Source organism: Rhineura floridana, chromosome 4, assembly GCF_030035675.1.
Source record: "Rhineura floridana isolate rRhiFlo1 chromosome 4, rRhiFlo1.hap2, whole genome shotgun sequence".
Taxonomy (NCBI): domain Eukaryota; kingdom Metazoa; phylum Chordata; class Lepidosauria; order Squamata; family Rhineuridae; genus Rhineura; species Rhineura floridana.
The window spans coordinates 11559208-11578057 of NC_084483.1; the positions used below are offsets into that span (position 1 = coordinate 11559208).

Below are 18850 nucleotides of genomic sequence, written 5' to 3' on the forward strand. Positions count from 1 at the left end.
CACTGCAGCCAATGCTTCCCTTTCTGTCTGTGAATAGCGACATTTATCTGCTAATAGTGCTTTACTTGCATATGGCTTAGTATATTTACAGACCTTGGAGCCTGTTTGTGCTAAATAGCCCCAACCTCCCAGCCCCAGAACAGGATTTCATCTAAACTCAAACTACTGCTTCATTTCCTTTAAAATTTTTGTATTATATAACAATTTTCTACAATGTAACAGCTTTCCGTTATAGTATTGCATGGTTAGTAGGCTTAAAAATAACCTCCCAAATAATGTGTATTTGAAAAATCAGCTGTGTGTTTAAACTTTAACCACTAGTTCATCCAGTCTCCTAGAGCACACTACCCGCATGACTACTCTGAAGTAAGTCCCACTGAGTGCAATAGGACTTACTCCCAGGTAAGTGGGGTTAGGATTGCACAGCGTCATCGAGAAGTTGCCTAAGGCTGGGACAGTTAGGGTGATTGCCTTAGAAGACAGTAGGCAAGGCATGCCATTCAGCGCTAAAAATATCAGCGGGGGTATGGGGGTAGAAGGATTTTTCTTTAATTTAAAAAATTATTTTAAAAGCTGATCATTCATTGCTGCATGGTGGATCCAGCAAAATCAATTTTTTGCCTGGTTAACTTTGGATGTTTAACACTCCATACAGGCTAAATGTAAGGACAAGTTGAACTCAGCAGTGGTTCAGTTTTCAGCTTTCAAATTTACATCACATAGTTGAAATTAGAACAAATTCAAAAAAAACCAAGGCTAGTTTAACTGTGTGTGGGGGGGGGTGTTGATAGTCTTCAAAAAGACGGAAAGCCTGGGGCAAGAGACTGACCTAATGGGCAATTAACTATCGCATTCATATTTAAATACAAAAATAAATATAGCAGCAGCTATTTCTTCACAAAGCAAAAAAAATGGATCGGTAAAAGAAAAAAAAATCCCCCCCCCCCGGAAACCAACATATTGATATGCCCTGTGGCTCCAAAGAAAATAGATTAAAAACGACTCTAAGATGAGAATTCCAACTCTAACTATGAGTACTGTGTTCTTCTGGGGATCAAAATATGCTATTGTGACACTACAGAAGGACATTTAAGCTGATATAAAGCTGTTTGATGTTTGGCAGTCCATTCCTTTGATTTTGTTGGTGAGCAGACTGTGCTGGGGATTAAACAGCCGCAATATGTGACAAAGCCAAGTAGGCTCCTGAGTTCATGTGACATCTGCAAACCGCAGCTTCTTTGGAGAAACACCATGTGAAGAAAACATACAGCCTAAAACTTTAGATTAGTCTTGTGGTATTCACATTTCTCAGGATTCAGTGTGAGATTGTACTGCTGTAAGTGATCCAAAACTGCTTCAAGTCTGTTATCATTGTACCTTTTGAGTTGTCCCAAATACAAGAATGCCATCACTGAGCATCTCAGAGAGCCCAGACAAGGTTTCATGGATTACGTTCTGAAAGATTTCAGCAGAAGAAGAAATCTCAAAGCTTACTCTTTTGTAACCCCAAAGACCAACATGAATGGTAAATGTGATTATCTATATTCAGGGTGAAGCTCTAGTTGGTGATATTCAGCTGTGAGATCATGATTGGAGAATATTCTTGCCCCATTTAGTAAATTGAAATTTGGAGAATATTCTTGCCCCATTTGGTATTGAAATAATGTCATCTACAATAAGAAGAGAGGTCCTCTTGTGGATTAGAAACTGGTTAAGCAGCAGGAAGCAGGGAGCAGGAACAAATGGACAGTTCTCCCAATGGAGGGATATAGAAAGTGGAGTATCCCAAGGATCGGTGTTGGGACCTGTGCTTTTTAACTTGTTCATAAATTATCTAGAGTTAGGGGTCAGCAGTGAAGTAGCCAAGTTTGCTGATGATACTAAATTGCTCAGGGTCATTAAAACTAAAAGAGATTGTGAAGAGCTCCAAAAGACCTTTCCAAACTGAGTGAAGGAGGGAGTGTAAATGGCAAATGCAATTTAAAGTGAGCAAGTGTAAAGTGATGCATGTCAGGACAAAAAAAATCTTAATTTCACATATGCACACATGGGGTCTGAAGTGGCAGTGAATGACCAGGACCAAGACCTTGGGGTCTTAGTGGATAGCTCTATGAGGATGTTGACTCAGTGTGTGGCAGCTGTGAAAAGGGTAAATTCCATGCTCGGGATCATTAGGAAAGGTATTGAAAATAAAACTGCTGATATCATAATGCCCTTGTACAAATCTATGGTGCAATCACATTTGAAATTTTGTGTACAGTTCTGGTTGCCTCACCTCAAAAAGAATAATTTAGAGTTGGAAAATGTTGAAAAAAGGGCAAGCAAAATTATCAAGAGCATGGAGTGATTCTCCTATGAGGAAAGGCTGCATCACTTGAGGCTTTCTGAGGCAAGCAAGAGGTGACATGACAGAAGTTTATAAAAGTAAGCATGGCATGGAGAGAGTGGATAAAGAGTTTTTTCTCCCTGACTCATAACAGAATTTGTGGACATCCAATGAAACTAAATGCTCTACTTCTTCTTGCAGCACATAGTTAAGCTATGGAATTCCCTCCCAGAAGAGGTAGTGATGGCCACCAACTTGGAGGGCTTTAAAAAGGGATTAGACAAATTCATGAATGATACACAGCTTGGAAAAGTTACTTGTTTTGAACTACAACTCCCATCAGCCCCAGCCAGCATGGCCACCGGATTGGGCTGATGGGAGTTGTAGTTCAAAAAAGTAACTTTTCCAAGCTCTGGTATCAAAGGCTACTAGCCACGATGGCTGTGCTCTGCCTCCACAGTTGGAGGCAGTATGCTTCTCAATATCAGTTGCTGGAAATGATGAGGGTGAGAGTGCTCTTGTGCTCAGGTCCTGCTTGAGGGCTTCCCATGGACATCTGGTTGGCCACTGTGAAAAAAGGATGCTGGACTAGATGGGAGGCTCTTTTTATGTTCTTAACAGTGTGTTTGATATTTATTATTATTGATTAGATTTATATCTTGCTATTCCTCCCAGTAGGAGCTCAGGGCAGGAATGATATGGCATTCCCATTTTATGGCTTGCTTGGGCAGACACATATCTACACAGAGTCTGGTTTTTTCCTGGTTTCCTGATTTTTCAGGGCTACCACATTGGCAAAACCATAGGATAGGGCCTTCCACCTTCTCAGTTATATCCTGTGCTTCCAGGCATTCCAGTTTCATTAATTTCCACACAAGTAAAAGGAATGCATTTATGTGGTAAAGCTGCACGGTTGATGCTGTCATCAATATGGCTCTTGACCTCATAGTCCATATGCTTGCCTGTGCCATCAGACATCTTTGCATGAGCTTATAGCATGTGGTACAAACAGGTTGGCTGAATGTTGCAAACTATATGGCTGAGCTTCAATGCAATGGCTGCTCCATTGCTGTGAAGGATGTCAGTGCCACCACATGCAAGGTAAAACACAGCTGTTGTTGGGCTAGCTTATTTTCACACACATACTCTCTATCAGCCAGCAAAATGAGGATTTGGTCTGTGAGGTGGGCCTCAGCCTGTGTCCGGAAGTCCATGTACCGCTCAGTACATTCATCGTTTTCTCATCATCGCTGAAAGATGTACTATTTGTTGAGAACAAACTCCACACATTAGGTATGAGAAAAGCCTGCTAGAAATCTATCTTTTTAATTGTCCCTGGGTCTAATAATTAGAGCGCCAGTGTGTTGTAGTTGTTAGAGTGTCAAACTGGGACCTGGGAGACCAGGGTTCAAATCCCTCTTCAGCCAGGAAGCTCACTGGGAAACCTTGGGCCAGTCATTGTTTCTTAGCCTAACCTACCTCACAGGGTCGTCAGGATAAAAACTGGAAAAATAAAAAGGCTTTTGCCTCTCTCCTAAGACATTGGCATAGGCACCAGGTGATCTTTGTAGAGAAGAGTTCCACAAGCAAGACACCAGCACCAGGAAGGTCCTCTCCCCTACAACACCCCCCCTCACATCACGCAGAGACACCCAAAGGAGGGCCTTTCAGGAAAATCTTAAATATTAGGCAGGCACCACCTCTGCTATCATTTCGGCGCCTTTTGAAGACTTTCCTCTTCCAACAAGCCTTTTAAGTTGAGACCTATCCCAGTCTGCGTCTGTGTTAGCATTGCTTTTAATATGTCTTTTAATATCTTTAACCCTTTTTTAAAAGATGTTTTTAAAGTTTTGTTTTTTAATGTTTTTAACGTTGCTTTGCTTTAATGTATTTTAAGGTCTTTTTATGATGTTTTAAAGTGTTTTTAGTGTTTCTGTTTGCCGCCCTGGGCTCCTGCTGGAAGGAAGGGTGGAGTATAAATAAAATAATAAATAAATAAAATCTTAGGGCATCTGAGGCCCTCCAGATGTTGTTGAACTGCATTTCCCATCATCCCTGGCCATTGGCTATGCTGGCTGGGGCTGATGGAAGGTGGGGTCATCTGGAGGATCACAGGTTCCCCACTCCATCTTAGGTTATGGACAGGCTGATGTGGAAGAAGATTTTCCTTCAAGTAACCAGATGCAAAACCATGTAGGATTTTAAAGACGCTCCAGCAATTTAAATTGTGCTCAGAAATGGACCAACAGCTAGTGGAGCATAAATAAAGGTGTACACCTAGAGGAGAGTTGGGATTGTGCTTACTGACCCCATCCCCTCACCATGCCTGATTTCCACAGTCTGGGGCTCCTATCTCTACAGTCAGAGCCGCCCCTAGGCACCGGAAAGTGGGGCAGTTGCCCCGGGCACCACATTTTTTGGGGGGTGCGCTTGGCGATCTGCTCACCAGCCGGCCCCTCCCTCCCTGCCTGCTCGCCTTTGCCATGCCAGGCAGGGCGCAGCGCTCACTGTCTCTCTTTCTCTCCGCCCGGGACAGGGGCTTGCTCGCCTGCCCACCCGCCCGCCATGCCGTAGCCACTGCTGCCGCTCGCGCTGCTCTCAGCAAGCAGTAGCTGCCCCGGGGACAGCAAGCTGGGCCGGCAGTTCCGGGACTGGTGCCTGCCCACCTACGGCGACTCGGCCAAGACCAAGATGGTGACCCGGAGCAAATGTGGGGGGGGCAACTATGCTTTTGCCCCAGGCCCTGCACATGTTCAGGGAGGGCCTATCTACAGTGACCTACATATGCACCCCCAAATGAACCTAAGCTCCAGTGGGATCCATCACTCCATTTTTCAAGCATACAGATCTGCACACAGAGTCCACATACAGTGGTAGGTTTGCACATGGGCACCTGTACAGGCAATATGTAGAGAGGTTGGGTACAATGCCAGAGCCAAACCAGTGGGTACAATCCCAACATACATGCACACCGTCTACTCTATACAGCATACACTCTTTGCTGTCACAGTAAGAAATCCAACTTCCAGATCTTACGGTCTAGGCTTCAGTGTCTTTATTGGCTCATGGCCCATTTCTATGAAACAGAAATGCACTTTGAAGTTTGAGCTCTCAAAGTTCCTTTCACAAAACTGTACCACAGTCATGTCATTTTAACGCAGATCATTAAAACGCATGCAATTTATTGGGAGATTCCAAAAATGATATCACCACTACGGGCTTTGCTTATCAAAAAAATTAAAAGAGCCATTATTTACCATGGTAGTAGAACCAAATCTACTGCCAAAGCATTTCATTTGTTGCAATGGTTTGTGGCTTATTTTCAGCTTGTCCTCATGTTTTCACTCATTAGTGCTTAAAATCTGGCATTGTGTAATTAAGCCTTTCAAGGCCAAGGAGTAACAGGTTCTGCAGCATGCATTAAATTGTACTTTAAATGAATCTTTCATTTAAAGGGAATGCTGAACAGATGTTCAAGTGAAAGTGCAGGAGACATGTCCAATATTCTTAGAGTACAATACTGGATTTGCTCCCTATCTACACTTGTAATGAGTCATCTCATAATTCACTACATTATAAGCCACAGAGCAGCTCCTCTTTCTATGAGCACCAATGGGGATTTGTGAAACTTCCATCCTAATCCCAAATACGATTGCATAGAAGTAAGTTCCACTGTTCAGTTAAGCACAGTGCCCTAGAAAGGTACTTGGGTTGTAATCATTAAAAGCAATGCATTCATTGGTTCCAGTTGTAGCACCTCAAAAAAGGATACTGTAGAGCTGGAAAAGGTTCAGAAAGGGGCAACCAAAATGATCAAGGGCCATTCCCCTATGAGGAAAGGTGACAACATCTGGGGCACAGAAAAAGGCAAGTGAGGGAGGATATGATAGATGTGTTTAAGATTATGCACAGTGTGGAGAAAGTAGACAGATAGCATTTTTCTCTCTCTCTTTATCATAATACTAGAACCCAGGGACCATCCAGTGATTCTGAATGGTGGGAAATTCAGGACAGACAAAAGGAAATACTTCTTCGCATAACACACAGTTAAACTGTGGGATTCACTTCCACAAGATGTAGTGATGGCCACCAACATGGATGGCTTTAAAAGAAGATTAGACAAATTCCTGGAGGATAAAGATCTATCTCTACTAATGATGGCTACGCTCTGCTTCCACTGTCAGCGGTAATATACCTCTTCAATACCAGTTCTTGGGTATCGCAAGTGGGGAGAGCCCTCTTGGACTTGTCCTGCTTCCCATAAGCATCTGGTTAGCCACTGTGAGAGCAGGATGAGCTTTTGGTCTGATCCAGCAGACTTAAGAACCCAAGAACATAAGAACTTTTTTTCTGATGAGGGCCATGTTTCCACAGGGTAATCTGTCAGGGACCACATGCCAGCAGCAACCAGAAGCAGGCAGAATCTGTAGCATTTCAGCATTGCATAGCCCTCTCTGTGCCAACCTGTCTGTCTGTCTCTGTCTTCCACCCTCCATCCATCCACCTGTTTTTGGCTTTCCCGCTGCTCCCTCCCCTCCAATAACACTGTTGGAACGGAATGCTTGCAGAGGGCATGCTCTTCTCTTCCATGGCCCTGTCCCTTTCCACTCTGTCCATTTTGGGGAAGGGGAATCTCATGGAATCATAGAATAGTAGAGTGGAAAGGGACCGATAAGGCCATTGAGTCCAATCTCCTGTTCAATGCAGGAATCCAAATCAAAGCATTCCCGACAGATGGCTGTCCAGTTGTCTCTTGAATGCCTCCAGTGTCGGAGAGCCCACTACCTCTCTAGGTAATTGGTCCCATTGTCATATGGCTCTAACAGTTAGGAGGTTTTTCCTGATGTCCAGTCCAAATCTGGCTTCCTGCAACTTGAGCCCATTATTCCGTGTCCTGCACTCTGGGACGATCGAGAAGAGATCCCAGCCTTCCTCTATGTGACAACTTTTCATGTACTTGAAGAGTGCTCTTCCTATCTCCCCTCAGTCTTCTCTTCTCCAGGCTAAACACGCCCAGTTCTTTCAGTCTCTCCTCCCACCTCCCTCTCCCTCTAGGCTTCCCCTACACCAAGACTCACCTCCTCCCATCCCACCTCAAGCTCACTGTGTAGCAGCCACATCTCTGTCACTCACACACAAACACAGTGTGGAAGAGGAAGCAATTCCCAGAGGGGAGTTCCAGAGACCAAGAATGGACCTGCAATGTCCAGTGAGCCACATAAAATTAGGATGGAAGATGTAATATGGCCACCAGGCCACAGGTTCCCCACCCCTGTGTTCCACGATTCACTGCCGCCCTGGGGTCCTACTGGGAGGAAGGGCAGGATATAAATCTAATAAATAATAAATAAATAATGACCTTGTTATGTAGCTGCTGAATGAGTGAAATTACAAGCAGATTTCAAGAGGATATACCTTCATTCCAACTCATGCTTGCCAAAATACTTAAACATTCTCAGTAATCTCTCTTGCTTGGTCGCATGTTCGCTCTCACAAACACATACATTCATTCATCCATACATCCATCTGGGTTTAAGGACAGAGACATCCTGTGAGAGGACAATTTGGGACAGTTTGAAACCTGTCAGTTCTGATGAAACTAGCCACTGGCCATGTCATGTCCGAGGCATATCAGCAAAAACCATATTTATAAAAACACTTTAACATCAACATTCCCTTTCAATGGGAAAGCTAGCCAATCAGGAAGATAATACCAAACTTTCTCCTGACGTGTATTCAGGGAGCTTATGGCACAGGGGAACATTGACATGAACTTTGGGAGAGGGACAGCATAAATATATAACAGAGTAGGGATGCCCTTGATGTCCATTACTTTGAAATCCAAAGTGCCTTAAGACTCCCACCTTTTTGGAGGCTCTGTGCATTTAAGAGCAGACATATGGAAATATCATGATAGGAGAAGTTGCACCTGTTTCAATTCAGCTTGCCATATAAGCGTAAAAGGTGCACAGCCTTCTTTTGAGAAAATGTAGGAACTACTTAACAACATCCCTTCGGGCATTTCAAAACAATCCTCATACGTAGAAGGAGAGCGTACATTTCTGCTAGGTCCCAGTCGTGGCATCTGAACTCAGGTTCAGAGGTCATTTTTTTCACTATAAAGGGCCAAACTAGATGCAAGAAACATATCATATTCCCCTTTAATATTTTCTTTTGTAACAAAAGAAGCAACCTCAGGAGGCTACGAGGATAAGCAGAGATTGTGGGAAGTTGCTGCTTAACCCCTTTTCTGTTCTAGACTTAAATACCCTTCCCAGCTACTTTTCTATCAATAGGGGGAAAGATACCTGAAAGCAGCTTTCTGAGGCTGCTTTTTCTTACAAAAAAAAATCAGGAGAAAGAGATAGGCAAATACATGTCAGTATCTAGTTCGGGTCAGAGACATCCGCACATCAAGGATGAAGGTGAGTCCCAACAAGCATGTCTAAGTACAAAAAAAAATCAGCCCCCTGTGTGTATGTGTAGATAGAGAGGTAAATTTTTCCTTTCCACAAAAGTACTGAAAGCTCACATTTTACATTTCCAATGCAGCAAAACCTAGTGGTGGAACTGCAATTTTTCCAGTATGCTGCAAACATAGTGAACTGGCTCTCTGAGGTACATGACAGAGATGTACAAACTGATAGGCCATGTGCAGGACTGACTCAAGACATTTCTTGAGATGATACAGCAAATGGCATCTTCCCCACCCACTCCAAGTCAGGGCTGGCCAGGTTATTTTGGTATCTGAGGCAGAATATTCCACAAGACACAAGCATCTCTCCCTGGGAGTAAAAAAATAAAATAAATGCAACAATAATTCAGTAAAGAACTCACCATTTCCTGCCTTTTCATGACACCCAATGCTGTGTAAAAGTGTGGAGCAAGTGAGCGACTGTATGGATGAGCGACTAAAAATAAATTATTCTTGCGTAAAACATTAATTTTGGGCTCAGTTCCTGAAATTGGAAAAAGTAAGGACAGGAAAAACAAAAGGAAGATACGTTGCTTTTTATGGACATAAAGCAGCAAAAATATTACTGCAGATGCATCACTTAGTAGGCCTAGTTTTTCTTGTAAATTGGTCAAAAACTATGTTTGGGCTGTACCACTTCAGACTGAGGAGGGTCACATGACTGAATGTACAGAGATACATTTTAAAAACTCTATGCACACAGAAAACTGGCATGTCAAGGGAAAGCGTACTAGCCTAATCATTTCCTGGACATGCCAGTTTTCTATGTGGTATGAATTTTTTCACATGGAGGAACATTGTCATGTGAGCCCTCCACTTGCACTCCAAAGTAGTACAGCCCAGACACAGCTTGACCATCTCAGTGAGAAGAAGCACATATTATTAATAATTAGGTCCTACATTGGTTGCATTTCTTTGGTCACTTGGATTTTCACCTCTTCTTCAGTTTTCTAAAATGAACATTTTTTCACCAATTCACCTTGGTCCATCAAAAACATCTGCATGGTATTAATTTAAAATAAAAATCTCACACATACACAAGGTGACCTCTTACAACAATGAAGGGATGTGACTATAGCTGTAGGACCACCAGTAGGCATGTGAGACCATAGAGAAGAAACAACAGTCAGTGACTACTGATGAAGTTAGCCCTCTCACCTTTTGATTGCTTCTTTTATTTATTTAAAAGCATTTCTAAACTGCTTAATGTTAAAAAATGTCCAAGCCACATACAAAAATACAACATATAAATACAATAAAACAATATAATAAAAATAACGAATAAGTAACATCCAAAATTGACTACTCAACCAACCTCCTGGAATGGCTTTTAAGTTTTCAGTCACATTTGCTTTGACTTCAAAATACAGTGCCTTTTAAAATACTCAACAATTTTCCACACAGCTTTATGAACACGGTAGGGTATTGTCTTTATTTTTACATGGTTTAATATATATTTGTGATATAAATAAATCTGTGTTGCCTTGTTTAGCTGAGTGAATTCGTTTTTTAATTTTTTTATAGTGAATCCTTATAACATCTATGTTGGTTATTAAAATGGCCAAGATCTCACAAAGCAGGGGTGGGGAAACCTCTGGCCCACGGACTAATCTTGGCCCACAGGGGGGTCTTATTTGGCTCCCAAGGCCATTTCCCCCATACTATGCCCACCCACCCATCAGTTGACATCAGCTGATAGGCGGCATCTTCTTGGAAAGGCTGCCCTGCAATGATGCCTTCAACCTCCTAAAAGGATCCGCATAGGTCAGGCTTTCCAAACAACCCAGGTCTGCTTGCTTTCATTGCACGGGCAATGAAAACAAGCAGACGGGGGGGGGGGTCATCACTGCATGACAGAGCAGTCCTTGCCGGAGCCGATGTCTGCTTGAAGACATTGGCCATGACAGGAACAGCTCTATAGACTGCTCTGGAGTGGAGTGATGAAGAAACATGTACTTGTTTTCCAGTGCTCTTTGAAGCAGCCTCCCTCCCACTGGGGTGATATTTTCAGGTGGGGGAGACTGCTTCAAAGAACACTGACATTAAGATAGTCTCCACGCTTTTGTGCTCAGACAGTAGCTGGGGACTGTCTTAAAGCATTTTTCAGTGCTGTTTGAAGCAGTCTCCCCCACCCCACTTTAAAGATCACTGCCCCAAAGAGCGCTTGCTTTAAGACAGTCCCCACACTCCCTTTAAAGCGCGGGGGGAGGAGGGACTGCTTCAAACAGCACTGCCAAACAAGCACCTGTTTCTTCATTGCTGCACAATGGAACAGTTCCTGTCACAGCAGATGCCTGCAACCCACTTATCAACAATGTGATATCACAGTGATATCATATGATTGGCAGGTGGACTGGCCCACCCACCTGTCAAAGTTAGCCCACAGGGTGGGGCCAGCAGAAGATCTGGCCCCTGAAGCCAAAAAGGTTTCCTCCCCCCCCGTCATAAGAACCTAAGAAGAGCCTACCAGGTCAGATCACAGGCCAAATCTAATCCAGCATTCTGTTCCCACAGAGGTCAACCAGATGCCTATGAGAAGCTCCCAAGCAGGGCATAAGCGCATTAGCCCACTCCTGCTGTCTGTCCCCCAACAGCTGGTATTCAGTGGCATATTGCCATACTGGAGGTAATATATAGGTATCACAACAAGGAGCCATTGAGTGTGGTACAGCTAGAAATTCTGACAAAAAAGTCAAATGAAATTCACTCCCACAAGATGCTGTGGATGGCTTTAAAAGAGAATTAGACATTGGCTGTTGGAGGCAGTATGCCTCTGAATCCCACTTGCTGAGAATCACACTTGGGGAGAGTGCTGTTGCACTCAGGATCTGCTTGCAGGCTTCCCATCGGCATCTGGTTGGCCACTGTGAGAACAGGATGCTGGACTAGATGGGCCTTTGGTCTGAGCCAGCGGGGCTCTTTTTGTGTTCTTAACTGATCTAGACTAGGGACATCCCCAGCAAAAGCAAGAGACACCTGTAGGATCAGAGCACCTTCACACATGCCCTATTATGTATCTATTTTGCCAATTAAGCTTGATGAAACCAACAAGACATTCTCTTTCTGAGTATAGCTGGAATTAGCTCTTCCTTCTTGCAAGCATTTGCTGTTGGAATTACTCAACGGAACGTGGCCTTTTGACCCATCCCCACATGCAGAAATCCCAAAGGCTGCAGGAATACAAGCCGATCTTTGCTCACTCACACTCTTTGCTCTGCCCAGCACACAGCTGTTCATACAGGCTAAATCACCAGGCTGGCTGAATGTGCAACCATCATTTTCATTGCTATGTCTTGCAAAAGCCCAAATCGCTCACCAGAAACTGCTGCAGGAGCGCAGAAGAGTTACAGATTACTTCATATAGTTAGAGGAGCTTGCCTGCATCTTCATAACCAGCAAACAAAACATGAATGATGTCAGGGAGCACTTCCCTGTGCCAGCCCTTCCACTGATCCACCCTCCCCAGCTCCAACAATATTGCCATCATATTTATAGTTGCACAAAACACATGAAGCAAAATCACAAGCTTTCTCCCTCATTTGAACTAATTCTTCAAGAGAGTCTCATAGATCTGATGTGCACGGAATCATGTGTGCATATAGGATAGGGGTGAGGAATCTATGCCCCACTCCCCAGTGTAACTGGACTTACAACTCCCATCATCCTACCCATGGGACAGACGGGAATTGCAGATCAACAAAACTGGGAGAGCCACAGGTTCTCTATCCCTGACATAGGAGCATAGAAGAGAGAGGCAACTCCCAGCATATTTAAAGCACTCCCTTAACAAGAATCCTGGGAACTGTAGTTTACCGGGGGGTGCTTTAAATGTATGGTGTGTACACAGTCCAAACACACAGTAAGTCTCTTATCCTCTTTATAGCAACCTTAAGAGCCTGAAAAGCGAGATTGTGCCTATTGCCTTCTGTCGTCTTCTCTAAACATATCCAGTCCAGTCTAACACACATCTTGCATTCTGGAGTCTTTATGTTTCTCCTGTTTTCAGGCCTTCTGTGGTATTTCCATAGCCTTCGTAGAATGTGGTGATCAAAACTGAACACCATACTCCAGCTGAGGCCTAGCCCCTGCCAAGTGAAATAGCACTGTTCTTTCTCAGACCACCCCCAATGGACATTTCCAGGGATTTGGCACCAGTTTCCAAGCTCAAATGGGACTGATAAAATAAAGAATCCAACTTATTAATTTTTTTTTAAAAGGCAAGTATATGCCTGGAAGAAAGTCTGGTCACATAAATTTCCCCAACTCATCATCCCTGTTCACTGGCCCTACTGACTGGGATTGATGAGAACTGGATTGGAACAAGATCAGGAGGGCCACAGGTTCTCTATCCCTGATATTGGAGAAATGGAGAGAGGCAACTCCAGGGTATTCAGTCCAAGTCACATGTGACATTGTTCTCTTATATTCTCTGTAGCAACCTTAAGAGATCTTCGCTGTCCATAGAAACCTTAATTTTATGGTTGGGAATCACAATGTCAGTGTACAAAGAAGATGCAGGAGTTCAGCCAGCAGAAACAGATTAAGGTCCCTGACCACTTGACCACCACATCTCACATTCCCCTTAACCCTGTGCTACATGCCAAAGAACAACATCAAACTCAGATGGCAAGAAGAAAGCTGCCTTGCCAAACACACACACACACACACACACACACACTTAACTGTCCTCGCAAATGGGAGAGTGGAATGGCTGCACTATGAAGGCTGGGGTGGGGGGACTAGAGCAGCGGTAGCAGTTGATGGCACCTGTATCATGGTGGAAGGAGGTGGCGGTGGGAGAGGGAGCAGAAGCTGGATAGCATTTACAGGTACCTAGTGTAGCAAAATGTCTTGAGGTAGCCCTGATGTCTGTCAGAGAAGAAGTGGGATGGCATAAGTGAGTCCGGCCTAACTATGTTTCTCTCACTATGAAACCATCCCACTTCCTTCCCCCCTCTCCCATTTCAGACACTAGAATTTGATGGACCTTTGGTCTGATGAAGCAAGGCTCTTCTTGTGGTCTGAATAACCAAAAAATTAAAACAGAACCAAATTTATCCATCTTTTAAAGAAAAAAAATGTAGAGTAGGCAGCAATCACTGGGCACAGTCCACTGTGTTCTTATCCATTTGCTGTGGAATGCAGGGAGAATTTCCCAGTGGATTGGACTCATTGTAAACTGAGATATTAGGTAAAGATAGCGAAGGCTCTCTATAGGTTAAAAAATGAAAAACCCTAGCCATGATAAATATTGAATCAACTAACTGATGTGAACACTCTAAGATGCTGGGAAAGCACATTTAATGCCAGATGAAGGAACCACCAATCAGTGGCGTTAAAATCCTTCACCTTAATACTTAAATTTGCAGTCCTGGTTATAATTCATACGGTTTGATGGAAACAATCTTTCAGGAGTGAATCCATTCTATGCATTCACAAACACTTTGTGGCAATGTTTTCAAAACAAAAACAACTGTCTCCTTTCCCCTAAATAAATATTAAGCCTAAACAATGCTTTAAATGAATGTCAGTTCAGCAAAGGTTAACTCCTACCCAAACTGATCATTATAATCAAAACCCTCTAATCCTTCTCTCTCTCTCATTCAAGTTCCAAACATGTAATCCAGTCCAAATCAATCCAGACAGGCTGGATTGCAAAATGGTCAATAGCTAAGAACTCCCTGTGTTTCCACCGTTTATATTTTCATGAATACTGTATGCACACACTTGAAGTCCCCTGAAAATAACTTATCAGAAGTTTGGCTTTGTATAGTAATGCCCATAACAGTGGGCCTCCGATTAAAAGACACCCAGCAGATCAGGGGCAAATGATGACAAAGAAATCATCTCTTTTACATATCATTTATCGATTGATATCCCACTCTGTCCCATGGGGCTCACAGCAACTTAGAACAGTTTTTCTCAGTTCCTTCAAATCCATCTTCAATAGGAAATGAAATGGACTGCCTTCAAGTCGATCCCGACTTATGGCGACCCTATGAATAGGGTTTTCATGGTAAGCGGTATTCACAGGGGGTTTATCATTGCCTTCCTCTGAGGCTGAGAGGCAGTGACTGGCCCAAGGTCACCCAGTGAGCTTCATGGCTGTGTGAGGATTCAAACCCTGGTCTCCCAGGTCATAGTCCAACACTTTAACCATTATGCCACACATTTTTTAAAAGATTCCGGCTTATTTCCAGGCCTCATCTCCTACTGAAACCAAGTCTGACACCACAGTGCTGTCACACTTACTTGGGAATAAGCCCCTAATGAACTCATAGGGCTTACTTTGGAGTAAACTTGCAAAGGATGGGGCTGTGAAATATGTGACAGTGCAATCATATATGTACATAGAAGTCAGCCCGGTTGGGTTCAGCAGGGGCTTACTCCAAAGTGAGTGGATACAGGATTGCATCCTGAAACTGAACACATACTCTTCCCCTGTTTACCCTCTCCTCTCCTGCTTACGCTCTCCCCTCCTAGGTCTTTTATTGAACAGGTGGGGAACCTCCAGCCCAAGGGCAAAATTACCACCACCACCCCGCAGTCCTTCCCATTTATACGGTGCGGGACCACGATACCTTGCGGAACGCCTCTTCCAATATGAACCGGCCCGTGCACTACGTTCTGCTACGAAGGCCCTCCTCCGGGTTCCAACTCACAGGGAGGCCCGGAGGGTGATGACAAGATCTAGGGCCTTCTCAGTGGTGGCCCCCAAACTATGGAACAGTCTCCCTGAGGAAGTACGCCTGGCGCCGACTCTGCTCTCCTTCCGGCGCCAGGTCAAAACCTTCCTATTCTCTGAAGCATTTTAAGTTATACTGATTTAATTTTAAAAATGTTTACTGTGTTGGATTGTTGCTTGTATTTTAGTATTGTTTTGTTATTTATTGTATTTTTATGTTGTTTTATGTTCACCGCCCAGAGAGCTATTGCTAGTCGGGCGGTATATAAATTTAATAAATAAATAAATAAATAAATAAAAAATTTGGCCCACAAGGCCATTTTGGCCAAGCCACACCCACCTGCCCTACAGCTGCTGTCATTTGTCTATTGTTTCCCCTGTGTCAAATGTCTGGATTGTAATCCCCTTGGGGCAGTGACTCTTCTGTTAGGCTGTAAAGCGCCATGCTCACCGATGGCACTTGATGATGATGACGCCACACTTGTGAGATTTTCTTCTCTCTGCAGCAAATCCTGCTGTCAGAGCTCTGGAGTACAAAAATGTTGCATAATCAGCACTAAAATAAAGTATGGTTCTAATAGTAGGAAAGTACAGAAAGTATTCTCTCTCTTTCTTCTTCATTATTTTATTGCTTTGGAAAGCCTGAGAGTTCCAACTGTATAAATGCCAATAACTTCCCCAACTTTTTTAAGGCTGCTGCTGAAGTAAGAGATCAGATTTTTTAGCAAGTGCTTTACAGGCAACCAGCCAAAAGTCTTCCGATTCACTAAAAGCAACAAGGGGATAGGAGGAGGGTGAGAGGGGGACAGATAAAAGGTGGGGAGTGGGGGAGAAGGATGAAGGGTGATTAACTTCAGTTACCGCACAAATTCAAAAAAAGGGAGAAAAAGTCTCTCTACGTTTCTGCCAAGGGTGCCCGTTTGCTGTGAGCAAACGCCTTTCCTTCCAACCGCAAAGTAATTTACAGCTGAAGATTCGAAGTCCGCTTTCTCTCGCTCCCTGTTCTTCTGAGTCCCTTTCCTTGTTGTTTTTTCCTACTCTCGCTGGATTTTTTTCAAGGGAGGTAAGGCTATGGCACAGCTTTTGGAGCTTGGCTTTTTGGAGTCAGCTCAGATTTCAGAGGCTTTAATCCGTTTGCTCAGGATCGGTTCCTACCCAACATGAAACAACCGCAACAGAAACGCTGGCAAACAGGTGCATTCCGGGCGAAGAGAGGCTGCCGGAGCAAGCGACCTCGGGAAAAAGGTGAGGGCGCCGGCGGGCGGGGAGAGAGAAAGGAGGGGGGCAAGTTAGAGGGAGCTGTGTTGTGTCGGGAGCGGGGGGGGGGCTGGCAAAGCCTTCCGTCCCTGCTGCATTGTAGCTGCTTACAATGCGCACGGGAAGCTCGCCCAAGGCAACAAACAGCAAAGCGAAGCGAGGCTGGGGAAAGCCAGAGAGACGGAGGAGAACTCCAGAACTGCAGCACCTGCTCTGCCAACTCTGAAATATTCAAGATCGCGGGCGGGTCCGTCTGAGGACGCACGTGTTGCCTTTACACCAGCTCCAGCTATGCACAAGAAATCCACATTCTTTTTTCCCCTCTCCTCTCCCCCCCCCTTACAAAAACATTATAATGTCATGGAAAATAATGTGGTCAACTCCTCCCAAAAACACGACGCCCATTTTTTAAAAAAATGTTTTATGACATATACTACAACCACAAAGATAGCTAGACAGACATGGAGCGAGAGGAAACACACCGAGGGTTTCTAAGCTGCAAAGTTTCTTTCCTTGCCTAATGTACCTTCCCCCCATTGCATCTGGAGGAGTTTCTCCTATAGAATAGGGGAGGCCACGTCTCCTCAGCCCGTTCCTCCCTCCCTCCACACACACCCTTATTAAACGAAGGATGTCTCGCGTTTTCAAAGTATGGATTCCCCCCCCCAAGTACTTCTAAGAAAGAGGGAGGGAGGGAGGGAGTGCGTTCAAACAGGAGAACCTTTTGCCCGTCCACTGCAAGTGCATCAATCAACATTTTTGCAAAGCAAAGGCCAACTTCTCCTTCTCACATCGTTAGGCAGTCTAATGCACTCCAGAGAATCCCTTGTAATGCAGACTACTGGCATCCACAACGCCGCAGCAGCCATTTGGAAAAGGGCGGGGGTGTGGGGAGAGAGGAAATCACCAAAGATCGGTTTATCCATCCTGTGGATCAAGTGATGCCTCCGCTGAAAAGTTAGGCAAGGCGAGAGGTGCCTGTTTGTGGAGCAAGTGGATTCTCCGCCGGCTATAATGAATTAGGCTGTAAAAAGTGCAGGGGGTGGAGGGGCCGGCGGCAGAGGGGAAGCCCTCTGTTAAAGGTGCCTAGGTCAACACTACCACGCTCGTCCATCAAAGGGGGGAGGGAGAGAAGCATTCAGGGGAAGAGGGGGGAAAGTCACTTACCTGTACCTGGATGCACAGCAGGAGGAAATGTAAACATCTGGGGAGAAAGCAACAAAAGATCAGAGAATGAGATGAAATGGTTAAAAGTTCATTAAAAGACAGTCAAACAGACGGGCAGCTGGCTTTGTTGTATAAAGATCGCAATTAGGATATCCGTCGGGGAGAGGGAGACAGACAATACCAGCTGAAACTCTTTTTAAAGGGAAGGGTGGGGGAGAAGGGATCCCAAACTGACACTTTAAAGGGGGGGGGGAGATGGGAGTGTGAAAATGTCATAATCCTTACAGGCAAGTGCAGGCGGAGAGCAGGGAATAATACATCGCTGAGCGCGGCGGAGCGGCGGGTGGAGGTCAAGTGGCTTCAAGTGAGCGGAGTCAAATCCCCGGCCGCAGCCTTGCCATGGGAAGGGTCCGGTTTTGTAAAACCCGGCGGCCGGTTTCCAGCGATCCCGCTTCGCGCTGAGCAGCAGCGCGGAGAAGTTGAGAGCCTGCCTGCTTTGCCTCCTCCGAGTGACTCCCTTAGACATCAGCTCTCCGCTTTCCCCCCCGTCTCTCCTCCTCCTCCTCCTCTGTGGATTTGAGTGAGTGCGCGCGCGCGCGTGTCTCTCTCTCTCCCTCTCCCCCCCCCGCCTTTGGAGGTGCTGCTTGATTGTCAGTAACTTCCGTTCATCAGCAAACAACCCCCCGCTTCTCGCTACTACCACCCACCACCTTCCTTCTCTCTCTCTCTCTCTCTCCTGGCTCCAGCTACCCAGACCAGCAAGGCTTAGCTTTTGCCTAAGGATGGCTCTCAGGTCCTGGCTTTCTCTCTTCTCTCCCTGATGGATCCGCTCAGTGGTCTGAAGGGCTGGTCGCTGTGGCGGCGGCGAGACAAGCACCGGGCTCTCCCTCCCTCCCTGGGCTGGGCAGGTTCCTTAGGAGGTCATCGAAGGGGAGGGCTG

General features: G+C 44.9%; 1 protein-coding gene across 1 annotated transcript in view; it reads right to left on the reverse strand.

The window, feature by feature from the left end:
- Positions 1 to 18457, reverse strand: part of FGF18 (fibroblast growth factor 18) — a 208982-nt gene extending 190525 nt beyond the window's left edge. Inside the window, 3 exon segments of the mRNA XM_061622474.1 lie at positions 17911 to 17947; positions 18196 to 18262; positions 18265 to 18457. Of these exon segments, the coding sequence (XP_061478458.1) occupies positions 17911 to 17947; positions 18196 to 18262; positions 18265 to 18436 (276 nt within the window). The 5' untranslated portion in view covers positions 18437 to 18457.
- Positions 18458 to 18850: the final 393 nt, after the last annotated feature.